Source organism: Hippopotamus amphibius, chromosome 5 (genome assembly GCF_030028045.1).
Source record: "Hippopotamus amphibius kiboko isolate mHipAmp2 chromosome 5, mHipAmp2.hap2, whole genome shotgun sequence".
Lineage (NCBI taxonomy): Eukaryota > Metazoa > Chordata > Mammalia > Artiodactyla > Hippopotamidae > Hippopotamus > Hippopotamus amphibius.
In genome coordinates, this window is record NC_080190.1 from 174,279,171 (window position 1) to 174,291,296 (window position 12,126).

At 66.5% G+C, this 12,126-nt stretch overlaps 3 protein-coding genes across 4 annotated transcripts; 1 reads left to right on the forward strand and 2 right to left on the reverse strand.

Moving 5' to 3' along the window:
• Positions 1 to 841: 841 nt before the first annotated feature.
• On the reverse strand, positions 842 to 3,087 carry TMEM249 (transmembrane protein 249). The gene is made up of 7 exons (XM_057737031.1): positions 3,082 to 3,087; positions 2,450 to 2,542; positions 2,225 to 2,375; positions 1,838 to 1,932; positions 1,528 to 1,723; positions 1,315 to 1,400; positions 842 to 1,027 (listed from the first exon to the last, which is right to left on the reverse strand). Exons 1-7 carry the CDS (start codon positions 3,085 to 3,087, stop codon positions 842 to 844), a joined length of 813 nt encoding a protein of 270 aa, XP_057593014.1.
• Positions 3,088 to 3,106: 19 nt separating this feature from the next.
• On the reverse strand, positions 3,107 to 6,198 carry FBXL6 (F-box and leucine rich repeat protein 6). Of its 2 annotated transcripts, XM_057736830.1 has the most exons (9): positions 5,780 to 6,198; positions 5,347 to 5,505; positions 5,114 to 5,177; positions 4,674 to 4,805; positions 4,493 to 4,600; positions 4,284 to 4,397; positions 3,985 to 4,216; positions 3,648 to 3,894; positions 3,107 to 3,351 (listed from the first exon to the last, which is right to left on the reverse strand). In XM_057736830.1, the coding sequence occupies exons 1-9, from the start codon at positions 6,160 to 6,162 to the stop codon at positions 3,201 to 3,203; spliced, it is 1,590 nt and encodes a 529-aa protein (XP_057592813.1). In that variant the 5' UTR covers positions 6,163 to 6,198; the 3' UTR covers positions 3,107 to 3,200. The 2 variants fall into 2 exon arrangements, with proteins under 2 accessions (XP_057592813.1, XP_057592812.1); XM_057736829.1 differs by having other exon boundaries at positions 3,210 to 4,234.
• Positions 6,199 to 7,028: 830 nt separating this feature from the next.
• Positions 7,029 to 8,931, forward strand: SLC52A2 (solute carrier family 52 member 2). Its single transcript, XM_057736852.1, has 4 exons — positions 7,029 to 7,166; positions 7,280 to 8,147; positions 8,248 to 8,371; positions 8,475 to 8,931. The coding sequence occupies exons 1-4, from the start codon at positions 7,037 to 7,039 to the stop codon at positions 8,685 to 8,687; spliced, it is 1,335 nt and encodes a 444-aa protein (XP_057592835.1). The 5' UTR covers positions 7,029 to 7,036; the 3' UTR covers positions 8,688 to 8,931.
• Positions 8,932 to 12,126: the final 3,195 nt, after the last annotated feature.

Consider the following 12,126-nt stretch of genomic DNA (forward strand, 5'->3'; position numbering starts at 1 on the left):
AGGCAGATTCTTAACCCCTGCGCCCCCAGGGAAGCCCTTGGTAACTTTTTAACAAGGCCCTCCAGATTTCCATTTTGCATGGGGCCCTGCAAATTATCCAGCTGGTCCTGGTTCCAGTGACACTCTGCTGACACAACGCACAAAGACCTGGGTCATGAGCATGGCCCAGAGGCAGACCCAGGTGCCTTCTCTGCTCCCACAGCAGCTTCCAGCACCCAGGCGGCGGGAAGGCTCACTGGACAGGGAACATGGGACTAGGGTTCCAGCATGCTCCAGGGATACAGTGGCTCTACTCCCCCCTGCAGGTCTCAAGTTCTGGCCTAGGGCTCTGTAGGAGCAACTCTGGGGAGTATCTAGTGCAGGATCCACCCCTAGGCACATGGTTTGACCTTTGGCTGTGCCCCCATCCCATTGCTGATTGGACTAAAACAGGCACCTGACCCAGGCTGGACCAATCAGATTCTGACTCCTGGATTCTGCTCCTTGGTCAGTACTTCTGAAGCCTGGTAGCACCAGTTCAGGGCTACTGACCGAGAGAGGCAGTGTGTCCCTCACGTGTCCTAGAGGCCTGGCTGCTTGTCAGCTTCTGTCACACTGCTATCCCTGTCTTCCAGCCCAAACTCCGGGGCTGCCCCCTAGCAGGCTCCCTGAGGCCCTGGGGGGTGTACAGTCCGGGGCGACCCTGGAGCTGCAGCCCCCACCCACGCGGGGAAACGGCCAGGCTTGAAGCAAGAACTTGCTTTATTGAGAAGAAGGCCAGTGGTCGGGTGAAGGTGGGAGACTGGAGGGCAAGGGAGAATGCAGTCCCGGGGTGGGGGAGGGGTGGGTGCCGGCTGCAGCATCACACGTCCTGGTCCGCCTGAGAGTTCCACTTGTCATGGACCCCGGCCTTGCGCAGCACGATGCTGGGGCTGAAGGCGGCCCCCAGAGGCCAGTGGCGGACCACGTGCCGGTAGGACGTGGCCAGGCAGTCGAAGTAGTTAATGTTGAGTTTCCGGGCAATATGACGGCCCAGGTATTCCATTTGCTGTGCGAGCGGGTGGCGGTCAGCTCTTGCCTGAACAAGAGCCGCGCCGGAGGCGTCCCCTCCCCTGGCCAGACCGCACCCCCGGCCCTGCCCGTCAGCCCCGGTGCCCTCTCCGCTGGCTCCCAGCTCGAGGGCCCGGGCCAGGACCCTGATGTATGCACCCTCCACCTGCGAAGTGGCTTCATCTGAAGACCCTACACAGTGGCCTGGCGTCACGTGGAACCAAGGAGGGGAGGGGAGCGTGTCTGGGAGCCGGTGGCGGGCTGGGACCGGGAGGCGGGACCCACCTCGTAGCGCTCTGACAGCTGCACCAGCACCAGCGGCTCCAGCTTGTGGCCGCAGAGAACCAGCTGGAAGAAGCACCTTCCGTGGGCTGGCGAGGGACAAGCTGCTTAGCCCGGGGGCTCTGGGGAGCCCGCCTGTCCGCTCCTCCCCACTCCACGCGGCGCCCCGTTCCCGTGCACGCCAGCCCCCCGCCCGCCGCCCGCCCGGTGCGTCACCGTCGGAGCTGAGCGCCAGGCGCACGTAGACCAGGTGCATGGGGCCCTGACACACGGTGCGGCCCTGGATGGAGAAGTGGTAGACGCCGCGCACGTGGTCCAGCACCACGCGGCGCCGCGGCAGCGACGAGACCAGGAGCCACAGGCCCACGCCCGCGCCGTAGGCGGGGAAGCCCCACGTCCGCTGCTTCTGCACCTGCGGGCGCCCGGGGACCCTCTGAGCCGCCGCGGGGCCCGGGGGCGGAGCGCCGAGTGGGGGTCCGGCCCCCGGGGCGGGGAGGCCGCGGGGGGCGGGCCCGGGAGCGCAGACCTCACTCACGAGGCCGCCGCTGACCAGCACGAGGCAGACGAGGAAGAGCAGCGCCCCCTTCCACAGCGTGTCCAGGTAGTACTCGAGCACGAAGACTGGGGCGGCGCGGCGCGGCGGGGGCCCGTGAGGACCCTGGGCCCCGCTCGCAGCCGACGTGGCGGGGCCGGAGCAGCCCGCCGCGCGCAGGGCCCGGCGCCGCGGCCAGGGTCCGGCCGGCGGCCCCCGCGCCCCCGCGCGCCCGGCCGGGGGCTCCGATCCCGCCCCCTCGCCCCGGCCCCGCCCCAGCCCCGCCCCCAGGGACGCCCTGGTCCCGCCTCCGCCTCGGCCCCGCCCCGCGTCCCGGACGCGCAGGGCCCCGGGTTCCCCCCAGCCGAGGTCTGAGCGCACCGTTGGGCTGCTGCTGCGTGAAGGGGTAGAAACTGTTGTTCTTGAGGCGCCTGGCCAGGTTGCGCTCCGTGCAGAAGAGTCCTTGGGCCCAGAGCTGGAAGGGGCTGCCGCCGGAGGTCGTAGGCAGGGCGCTGATCCGGCCCTTGGGGGCCTGGGTCGGGTTCAGACGGTCAGCTGGGCGGCTCTTCTGCGGCCACTGCCCGCTGCCCACCGCCAGGCTCATACCTGGGAAAATAAAGCCTCCAGGGCTGCGGTCCAGGAAGGAGCAGTTCTCACGCGAAGGCAGGGGAGCGACGCCAGGTAGCCCTCTAGGCTGGTCTGCGGCGGGTTCTAGAAGCTCTGGACGGCGGGTTCTAGAAGGGATCGTCCTGTTGCTCATCTCTTCTCCTGGGAGTCGCCCGGCCCGGCCCGGCCCTGCCCTGGGCGTGCACTTCCCAGCTCGTCCCCGCCCCAGTGGAGGCTCGCTGTATGGCCCCGGGTTCACAGACGTCACCCGAAGGGTGGGTGGTGGGCCCACCCCAGGCCTGAGCTGGAGAGAAATCTGCAGGCAGGTGCCCCACCACCAGTTCCGTGGCTGGGCATGGCCTCCCCCTCTCCACTGCCACCTCAGCCCGGGTCACAGCCTCACATACAATCACAGGCACCTCGCCTTAGGATCCCTGAGGGTGGAAAGGGAATACACACACACACACACACACACACACTCTCCAAGATTTCAGCCCAGGTGAGCAGGCAAGGCACAGCCACAGGCGGACTCAGGAGGCCCGGGGGCGGGCTGCTCCCAACCCCACAACACACAGGTTCTGGGCCAGTTCTACCCCAAGTAGTTCCCTCAGGGACAACCCCTGTCCTCTCACTCCCATCCCAAAGACCACACAAGAGTTCCAAAAATGTTTTATTGTAACAAAATGCTGAAACACTGAAAACTTGGACAGGGGGCAGGGCACCACGGGCTGGCAGAGGGGTCTGGAGCTGCCTAGCTGGGGGAAGGGAGGCTGGTGAGCAGCTGCTCCAGGCACCACTGGATGTCCTCAGGGCCCCTGTAGGCCCGCTTCAGGCCCCGGGGGAGGCAGCGGCAGGACTCCAGATTGAGGTACAGCAGACCTGGGCAGCTGCTGATCACAGAGCTGTGGGGGCAGGGCAGGCCGTGGGGGGTTAAGCCACTGGCCCCCAGAAGACCCAGGCACCAGCAGGGCTGAGCCAGTCTAGGGAGCCCTCTCAGCCCTAGCACCACAGCTGGATCTGCCTCCTACAGCCATCAAGGCCCACACCCAGTACTCCTGGTGTCCCTAAGGCCAACCCCAAGCAGGGGCTCGGCCAGCATAGGCTGCCTTTTCAGAGCCCCAGAGCTGGCAAGCCAGGCAGGACCGGGGGCAAGCTGTACTGACTCCAAGGAATTGGTGGGGCGGGGGGAGCTGCTGACCTGACTGTGCTTGGTGTGACCCGGGTGCCCCTGAGGTTGAGGGAGCACAGGGCCAGGTGTGAGCCCCCGGATGTGCCAGAGAAGGCGGCTAAGGCCTGCTCCAGGTCCTTCTCGCTGAAGCCCTGGCCACTCAGGTCCAGCTCCCGCAGAGCGTGGCACCACTTCTGGGTCAGCAGAGGGCTGCCCTCCTTGGCTAGAGTCGGCCGGTCTGACACACCATACAGGCCCAGGTGAAGCTGCTCCAGCTCTGGAGGCGACAGGCGCGGGCACGTGGTGCGGACGACGGGACAAGAACGCCCACAGCCCCCCGCCCCGCCGCCACCCAGGGAGCGCTGACCCCGACACGGCAGATCACACAGGCCAGCAGGGGTGACGCGGGCGCAGCCACGCAGATCCAACAGGCGCAGGCGAGGGGAGCCGTGCAGCAGGCGGCCCAGGACCTCGTTGCTCACACAGCTGCCGGTGGAACTGGCGAGGCAGAGCTCCTCCAGGCTGGGGAAGCCCGGGCTGGGAGTCGCCGCTCGGCCGGAAGGCTTGGGCAGCCACGTCAGGTTCAGCAACCGCAGCACCTGGGAGTGAGGCCCAGGCTGCAGATGGGGAGAGGCTCACAGGTGGAAGAGGAGGGGCGTCAGGTACCTGCAGCTGGGGGCAGCCTCTCTGCAGGGCCTCGACAGGCAGCTGGAGGGGAGTGCTGTTGCGGCTGAGGCCGGTGCTCACCTCCAGGACCTGGAGCTGTGGGCAGCAGCTGCCCTGTAGAGGTGGGGAGAACACGGGGTTGGAGCCTGGCAGGCCCCGGCTCAGCACCCAGCTCTGCTCCGTCACCACCCTGCCCATGACCAACCTACCAGCAGCGCACCCAAGATAGCCGTTGTCTGGGAGCTGTAGGTCAGCCAAAGCTTCCGCATTCGGGGCCCCGCCTCCTCCAAGAAGCTTACCACAGCCGAGGACTCCACCTGGGGAGCCAGCACAAGGGTACCTGTCACCTCAGCCTGGGCTTCCTGGGGCCCCCGGGGACACAAGGCTCACCATGGAGTGCTGTATGTCCAGGCTGTGGAGCTGCGGGCAGGCTTTGGCCAGCATGACCAGAGTGTCAGGGGTCACACCGTGGCAATCAGACAGCTTGAGGAAGGTGAGCCGAGGACAGGACTCGCTAACCAGCTGTGGGAGACAGAGGGCCAGCTGGGACTGGGGGAGAGCAGGCTGTGGTCCACAAGGGAAAGAGACCAATGGCTGATGCCAACTGCACTTTACTGCCTCAACAATGACCTCCTTTCTGGCCATGCTGGCCCACCCGGTGCTCCCACCTCTCACACCTCCCTGCTGGAGGAGACGCCAGGAAAGGAGAGAACCAGGCAGGCATCCTCAAGGGGCATCGCTGGGCCCCACGGTACCTGACTCTCTCCATGGACGTCCTGGGCAACCCCAGAGTGTCATGGCTGACGGGCAGGGCACCCTCAAGCTCTCACCTTCAACACAGGGTGTACCTGGGACTTCCAGTGAATGAGAGTCAGCCTCTGGAGCTGTGAGAACCTGGGCCGACAGCAGAAGCAGAGCTGCATAGTGTTCCCACGTTGCACCTTCTGCCAGCGTTCTACCCCCACCCCCCCTTCACCTGGGTCCAGGGACGCAAGAGGGGTCTGGGGCTTTCCCACCACACACAGGTGGAGTGAGGGGATAAGAAACAGATGGAAGTCCTCACCGATTGGGCATAAGCCACTCCAGGGAAGCAAGGAGCTTCTTCTCAGCCTTGGCCCCACTCTTGGCAGGGCGACCAGCCAGCGGGGGTGACAGCGTCAGGGTGTGCCAGAGCGCGGGCTGGGAGGCGGCCTCGTGCCAGCGGCGGCACACGCGTGCAGCCCTGGGAGAAAAGCTCTGCTGGGGGGCCGGGCCTCCTGTGGCCGAAGACCGCCCTCACTGCCTGCCGCTCTGGGCTTTCCTAAGAGGACGGACCTGCCCCCGCCAGCTCCTACCGCGCTGCGGGCAGCTCAGTTCAAAGTGGGGCCCCTGGGGTTCCAAATGGACCCCCCGAGAGACTGCGCTCTCTGGGACGCGTGTGTGGGCGCTCGGCCCCCCGCTGAGGGCCGAACAGGTCAGCCTGAGCCCCGGGGCTGCTAGCGACGGGCCTGGGGTACCTGCCGAGAAAGGGTACGGGCCCATCCGCCGCCACCAGCAGCCCGAAAATCTGCAGCAGGATTTCCAAGGGAATGCGGTCGCCCCAGCCCGGGTCGGGCTCCTGCTGCGGCGCGGACGCGATCCTGGCCTCGGCCTCAGCGACGCGGGACCCGGGGGGTCGCAGCCGCTGAGCGCGGCGGGCGGCGCGCCTCTGCGCGCGGGGGCGGGCGGGCCCCGGGCCGGGCAGCACCAGCAGCATGCTGTCCGACTGCAGCAGGTGGTACCCGGAGCCGCTCGGCGCCAGCCGATCCCACCACCAGTCCTCCGCCGAGCGGCTCCGCGCCGCCGCCGGCCGCACCACCCGCACCCTGCGCCGGGCCCGCCGGGCCACCCCCGGAGCCATGGCCGGCCGCTCAGCTCCGCTTCCCGCCCAGGGGAGCGGAAGGGGCGGGTCCTGCGGCGGAAGGGGCGGGACCGACCGAGGCCGGCCTGCCCTCGGGGGCGGGGCCCCGGAGCCACACCCGACTTCCGGGGTGGGACCGCCTGCGCGGGCCATGCCGGGGGCGCGCCGGCCGGGGGCTGCTCCGGGTGCCGGCGGGTGAGTTGGCGTCCTCGCTCCGGCTCGGCCGCGCTTTCCCGCCCCGCCGGTTCTGGGCTCGGGCCGCGACCCTGGGCCAGAGGCGGCGCCCTCGGCGTGTGGACGGCCGGCCGCCGGGTCGGGGAGCGCACGGGATCGGGACCGCGAGGCGCCAGGAGCCCCGCGCACCGGCCGGCTCCCCGCCGCCCCCCGCCGCGGCTCGGGCTCTGCGGGGTCTCCCAGCAGCCGCGGAGACGTGCGTGGCCCTCGCGAGGTGGCCCTGTCCCGAAGTCCCTGTCCCGTGTCTCTGGGGGTGAGTTCGGCGGCGGTCTCGGCAACTCAGACCACGATCATCTGCCTCGCCCATCCTGCCCCGGGCTTCGGCGCCTTCCTGCTTCCCTGCCTCCAGGCCTTGCTGTGTTGTGATCCCGGCACAGGCTGCCGGCATCCCTGGTGTGCTTGGCCCCTTCTCCCCATCTCCCACCCCGGCATCCCCCCAGTTTCCCTGGTCTTGGCCATCTGGTCCTCTCCTGACTCTGGTTCTGTCTCACCGTTGTGCTCCTGCATGTGGATGTTTCCTTCAAGCTAGGCGAAGTCTTCAGTTCCCAGAGAAGCCGAAGTATCTCCTTTGGACCTCGGCGGGGAAAGAAGAGCTGGCTGTGACCTCTGCCCTGTCCCGGAGGCCCCACCCTTAGGCTAAATGGCCGCACCCCCGCTGGGCCGCCTGATGCTCACCCACCTGCTGGTGGCCCTCTTTGGCATGGGCTCGTGGGCTGCCATCAACGGGATCTGGGTGGAGCTGCCTGTGGTGGTGAAAGACCTTCCGGAGGGTGAGTGGGTGGGGGCAGGGGTCAGGCTGCGTGCCTGGGGAGGGGGGCTACAGCTGCTCTCTAGCCCCGGGCATCCCGCCCCTGACGCAGCTTCCTCTTTTCTTTCCTTGCAGGTTGGAGTCTCCCCTCCTACTTGTCTGTGCTCGTGGCACTGGGGAACCTGGGTCTGCTGGCGGTGACCCTGTGGAGGAGGCTGGCCCCGGGCAAGGGCGAGCGGGCCCCCATCCAGGTGGTGCAGGCGCTGAGCGTGGTGGGCACAGCCCTGCTGGCCCCCCTGTGGCCACACATGACAGCAGTGGCAGGGCAGGTGCACTCCGTGGCCTTCCTGGCTCTGGCTTTCCTGCTGGCACTGGCTTGCTGCGCCTCTAATGTCACCTTCCTGCCCTTCCTGAGCCGTTTGCCGCCTCCCTTTTTGCGGTCCTTTTTCCTGGGTCAGGGCCTCAGCGCCCTGTTACCCTGCGTGCTGGCCCTAGTGCAGGGTGTGGGCCGCCTCGAGTGCCCACCAGCCCCCACCAACGGCACTCCTGGGCCCCCTCTTGACTTCCCAGAGCGTTTTCCTGCCAGCATCTTCTTTGGGGTCTTGTCCGTCCTATTGGTCATTTCAGCTGCCGCCTTCCAGGGTCTCCTGTTTCTGTTGCCGTCACCACCGTCTGTACCCACGGGGGGCCCAGGGCCTGGCCTGCGGGTGGGAGCCCCAGGAGTGGAGGAAGAGGAAGAGGCCTCGCCCCTGCAGGAGTCACCCAGCCAGGGGGCAGACACCACCCCCAGCCCAGAACCGGCGGCCGATAGGCTGCTCTCCGCCCGTGGTGCCTGCCTGCTGGGCCTGCTGGCCGTCACCAACGCACTGACCAACGGCGTGTTGCCTGCTGTGCAGAGCTATTCCTGCTTGCCTTACGGGCGCCTGGCCTACCACTTGGCTGTGGTGCTGGGCAGTGCTGCCAACCCCCTCGCCTGCTTCCTAGCCATGGGTGTTTTATGCAGGTACACAGGGAGCGCGGGTCACTCGGGTGGGACTTAGGGGTGAGGGCCTGGGCCTGGCACAGCCAGCCCTGAGTGTTTGCCCCCCTCCCCTCCCTGGCAGGTCCCTGGCAGGACTGGGCGGTCTCTCTCTGCTGGGCGTGCTCTTTGGGGCCTACCTGATGGCGCTGGCAATCCTGAGCCCCTGCCCGCCACTCGTGGGCACCTCTGCAGGGGTGGTCTTTGTGGTGAGTACACTGGGGATAGTGAAGCCAAGAGAGTGGCCGCAGGGAGGGTGTTCTAGAGCAGGAGCCTCTCACGCTCGGCTTGCTGCTGTGTCCACTCTCCTAGGTGGTGTCGTGGGTTCTATGTCTGGGCGTGTTCTCATACGTGAAGGTGGCCGCCAGCTCCCTGCTGCATGGAGGGGGCCAGCCGGCACTGCTGGCAGCTGGCGTGGCCATCCAGCTGGGCTCCCTGCTCGGCGCCGTGGCTATGTTTCCTCCCACCAGCATCTACCATGTCTTCCGCAGTGGAAGGGACTGTGTGGACCCCTGTGGCCCCTAAGCCTGAGCAGGGGGGTACTCCACTCCACCCCACCTGTCTTCAGGTTGGGGCTGCCTCAGTGCCTGTGTGCCCACAGCCCAAGGAAGCCCACCCCTACTCACAGATGCCTGCACCCCTCACAGGAGAGCCTGGCACTGCAGGCCGGGGTGGGGACCAGAAAGCAAGCGTGGAGCCAGGCCCCACAGGGGTGTGGACGTTGCCCAGGCCTGGGACCTGTGGGGCGTTTGTACAATAAAGCCTTTTTTCCCATGAGTTGGAATTAATCTCAGGAGCAACTCTTGCTGTGTAGATAGACCTCCGCGAGCTAGAGCAGTCACCTGACTTGTTCAGTAGGGGTTGGCGGCTACCTGGGATGCACACGCACACGCACACGCACCCCTGCTCCCAGGACCTGGAGTCTGGGCCAAGGACCCATGCAAGCTGAGCCTCCAGGCGCAAGGGTCAGGGTGCGTGGGCTGCCTTCTAGTCGTGGCCTGAGGTGGCGGCGCTTACCTGCTGCTTTACGGGAGGACCCTGCCGGGGATGTTGCGCCAGGTTCTGGCAGAGAAAGGGCTCATGGGCAGGACTTAGAAGAGGTGGGGGTGTGAGGGTCCAGCCGACCTTGTGATCTTTCTGCCCAAGGGCACAGCCCCTCGCCCAAACCACCAGCCTAGCCTCACTTCTAGCTCCTGTGACCAAACCTGCAAAGGTCCCAAACCCTTCCTTCAGGCAGACGTGACCGCGGCTGCCTTCTCCCGGGGCTGCTGGCCGATGGCCCTGGCTCCGAGCGGCCCACGCTCTGCCCCCACCCGAGGACAGAAGTCCAGGCCTTTGCTTGTTGGCGTCTGCAGGGAGCTCAGCACCACGCACAGGCCGTGCTGGACTGGGGGGCTCTCCACACGAGAGCTAGGGGGACGAGTGCACCCCGAGCCAGGAGGACCGGGAGGACCTAGGAAGGGATTCGGACGGAGGCTGCGTGGGGCCGGGGTCTGGCCTTCCGCTGCCTCCTCTGCGCCTCCTGGGCGGGCAGAGAGCAGAGGCCTGTGGGGACACAGGCTCCCCGGGGCGGCAGGACACCTGAGCTGTGATCCAGTGTGACTGGCTGGATACCAAGAGCCCACTGTCACGGACAAGGTGCCCCACTTCCACAGGAACAGGGCGTGGGCACTGGGAGAAGTGGTTCCCGCCCTGCCCCCCCGCCCCCTCCGGATGCCTTTTCTAAACTTCAGAAGCCGGCTGTCCTTGACTTGGGCTGTGCATGGGTTTCTCAAGGTCTTCCTCTCTGGCCTTGGCTGGACCGGCTGAGCAAGAGGGACTTCCCGGTGGGAGGGGAAGATTCCCAGGCCTTGACCTCCCCCATCAAGCATTCGGTGGGGCCAGGCTCCCTCGTGGCCCGGACACAGCCCAGCCCTGAAGGCAGAAGGCCATCCCCCGGGGTGCTAACCATGCGGCCACCTGACCTGGCAGGGCCTGGGAAAGGTCAGCGGCAGCTTGACTTGGCCCCTTGCATTTGGGAGGCGTGCCGGCAGGTGGCTGTGAGCTGTGGAAGCCGCCTGTGGCGGTGGCAAACAGAGAGTCAGAGGGAGGAGGCTGAGGGCGTGATGTGGGCGGTGCGGCCACGGGCCTCCCCGCGCCTCTGACGCGGCCCTCCCCCTCCCCCGCCCACCTGGGCCAGAGGCTGGGGGAGCCAATTCCCAGTTCCTTCCCGCCCTCCCTTGCGCTGGGCACCCGTGGAGCCTCTGCTCTGCCCGTGTGTGGGTTTTTGCCACAGGAGCCTGGTGCGAGGGCCACAGAGGAGCAAGGCCCTGTGGGACCTGCATGGTCTCTGGCGGCGGGGGTCCCTGAGCCCGGGAGGCCGGGACTGGAGGGGTGGTTTGAAGAAGCGCCTGCCCTTTGAAGTCTCCAGGGCGTTCTGGTCAGTGTCCCGGAGGAAACAGGCAGGGGCCCAACCAGCGCGGGGAGGAAGACGGCGCGGGGCCAAGGGCTAGAGCCGCTCAGCACACCCTTCCTGCCGACGGCCGCCCAGGCCCCAGGCCAGTGGCCAGGAAGCCAGACAGCCCACCTCGCCAGCCTCTCAGAGCCGAGCAACCCCAGGGCCACATCCGGGCACCTGCGCCTCCATCTGGACAGCAGGTGGCCACTCAGGCTCACAGCCCTGCCCAGAGGGTCTCTCAGACCCGGGGTGGTGAGGAACTTGAAGGAGACCCCAGGAGGGAGGCGGAGCCCAAGGCAGGACCTAAGCCACCATCTGTGTGAGAGCAGAGCTGAGCCGTGGGGTCCGCTGTGGTCTGTAGCCCAGGTCCTCGAAACCAGACAAGGGCTGGCCAGGGTGTGCCCGGCCACCGGCGGCCCCTCCCCCAAGACAGGGAGGGACGAGGCTCACCCGGCTTTGGGTGAGTGACTGAAGGTGGGGCCTTCACCTTCCTTCAGTCCTGGGGCCCTCAGCCCAGCGGAGCTCCTGGGCAGTGTGGGTCCCGACGCCATCGTACGTGTGACCACACCTGGGTGAGAGAATGGTCACGCCCTCGTCTGCGGCTGCTCAGAGCCTCACTGGCTGATGTGGGGCCACGGGTTGAGAGTCCTTCCAGGGGCCAGAGGACGGGAGTATGGCAGTGGCTGGGCCCCTGGGGAGGGAGGAGGGAGGGCGCAGGTCGTCAGCCGTTCCGGAAGGAGCCACCTGGGCCTGCTCAGCCTGTCTTGGGGTGCTGCCCCCCCATGGGGCCACATTCTCTCCACTGCATTTCCCAGGGGCCTCAGAGGCTAATCCCGCCATGGTGCCCATCCCCCTGTCCACAGCCACTGAACTGGGAGCAACGCACCTGTGGAGCAAATCAGCATCCAGTAGGCGATTTACCTTGGGGGCGTCAGTCATCCCAGGAGCTATAAAAACTACCCAAGTGACTTAGGCTGCACACCAGAGAATGAAGTCACCCTGAGGCAAGCAGAGTGAGGGCTGGAGAGGCAGAAACCTGACAGCATCCTGAAATCGCCTGGATCCAGCTGTACCTGAAACTAAACCCCTTGGACCTAAAGCTTATGTGGGCCCACGATTTCTTGCTTATTTAAGTTGATTTGGCTTTTGTCACAGCTGTGAGAGTCATGAAATCCTCTTTCGTCCCCTCTCTGAAGCATTTGGGACTGGTCCGACCTTTGCACGCATGGCACTGGTTAATCTTTCCTTCCCTGGGGTAGAGTCAGTCATTCTCCTGGAGACTCTCCCTGTCATACTCCCCATGATCCCTCCCTCTCCCAGGCCCCCACCTCCAGCTCCTGAGCACGGTGCTTCCCTAACCCACCTCCAACCTGCAAAGGAGAGTTTCCTGGGCGTCTGACCCTCTCAGAACACCTCGAGCCAGGCCAGGCAGGGAAGAAGACAGGACCTTCCTCAGCAGGACCACCTGGGAGGAGGTTTCTAGCAGAATGAAAGGCAAGCTGCAAACCAACCTGGAAATTCCTCTTC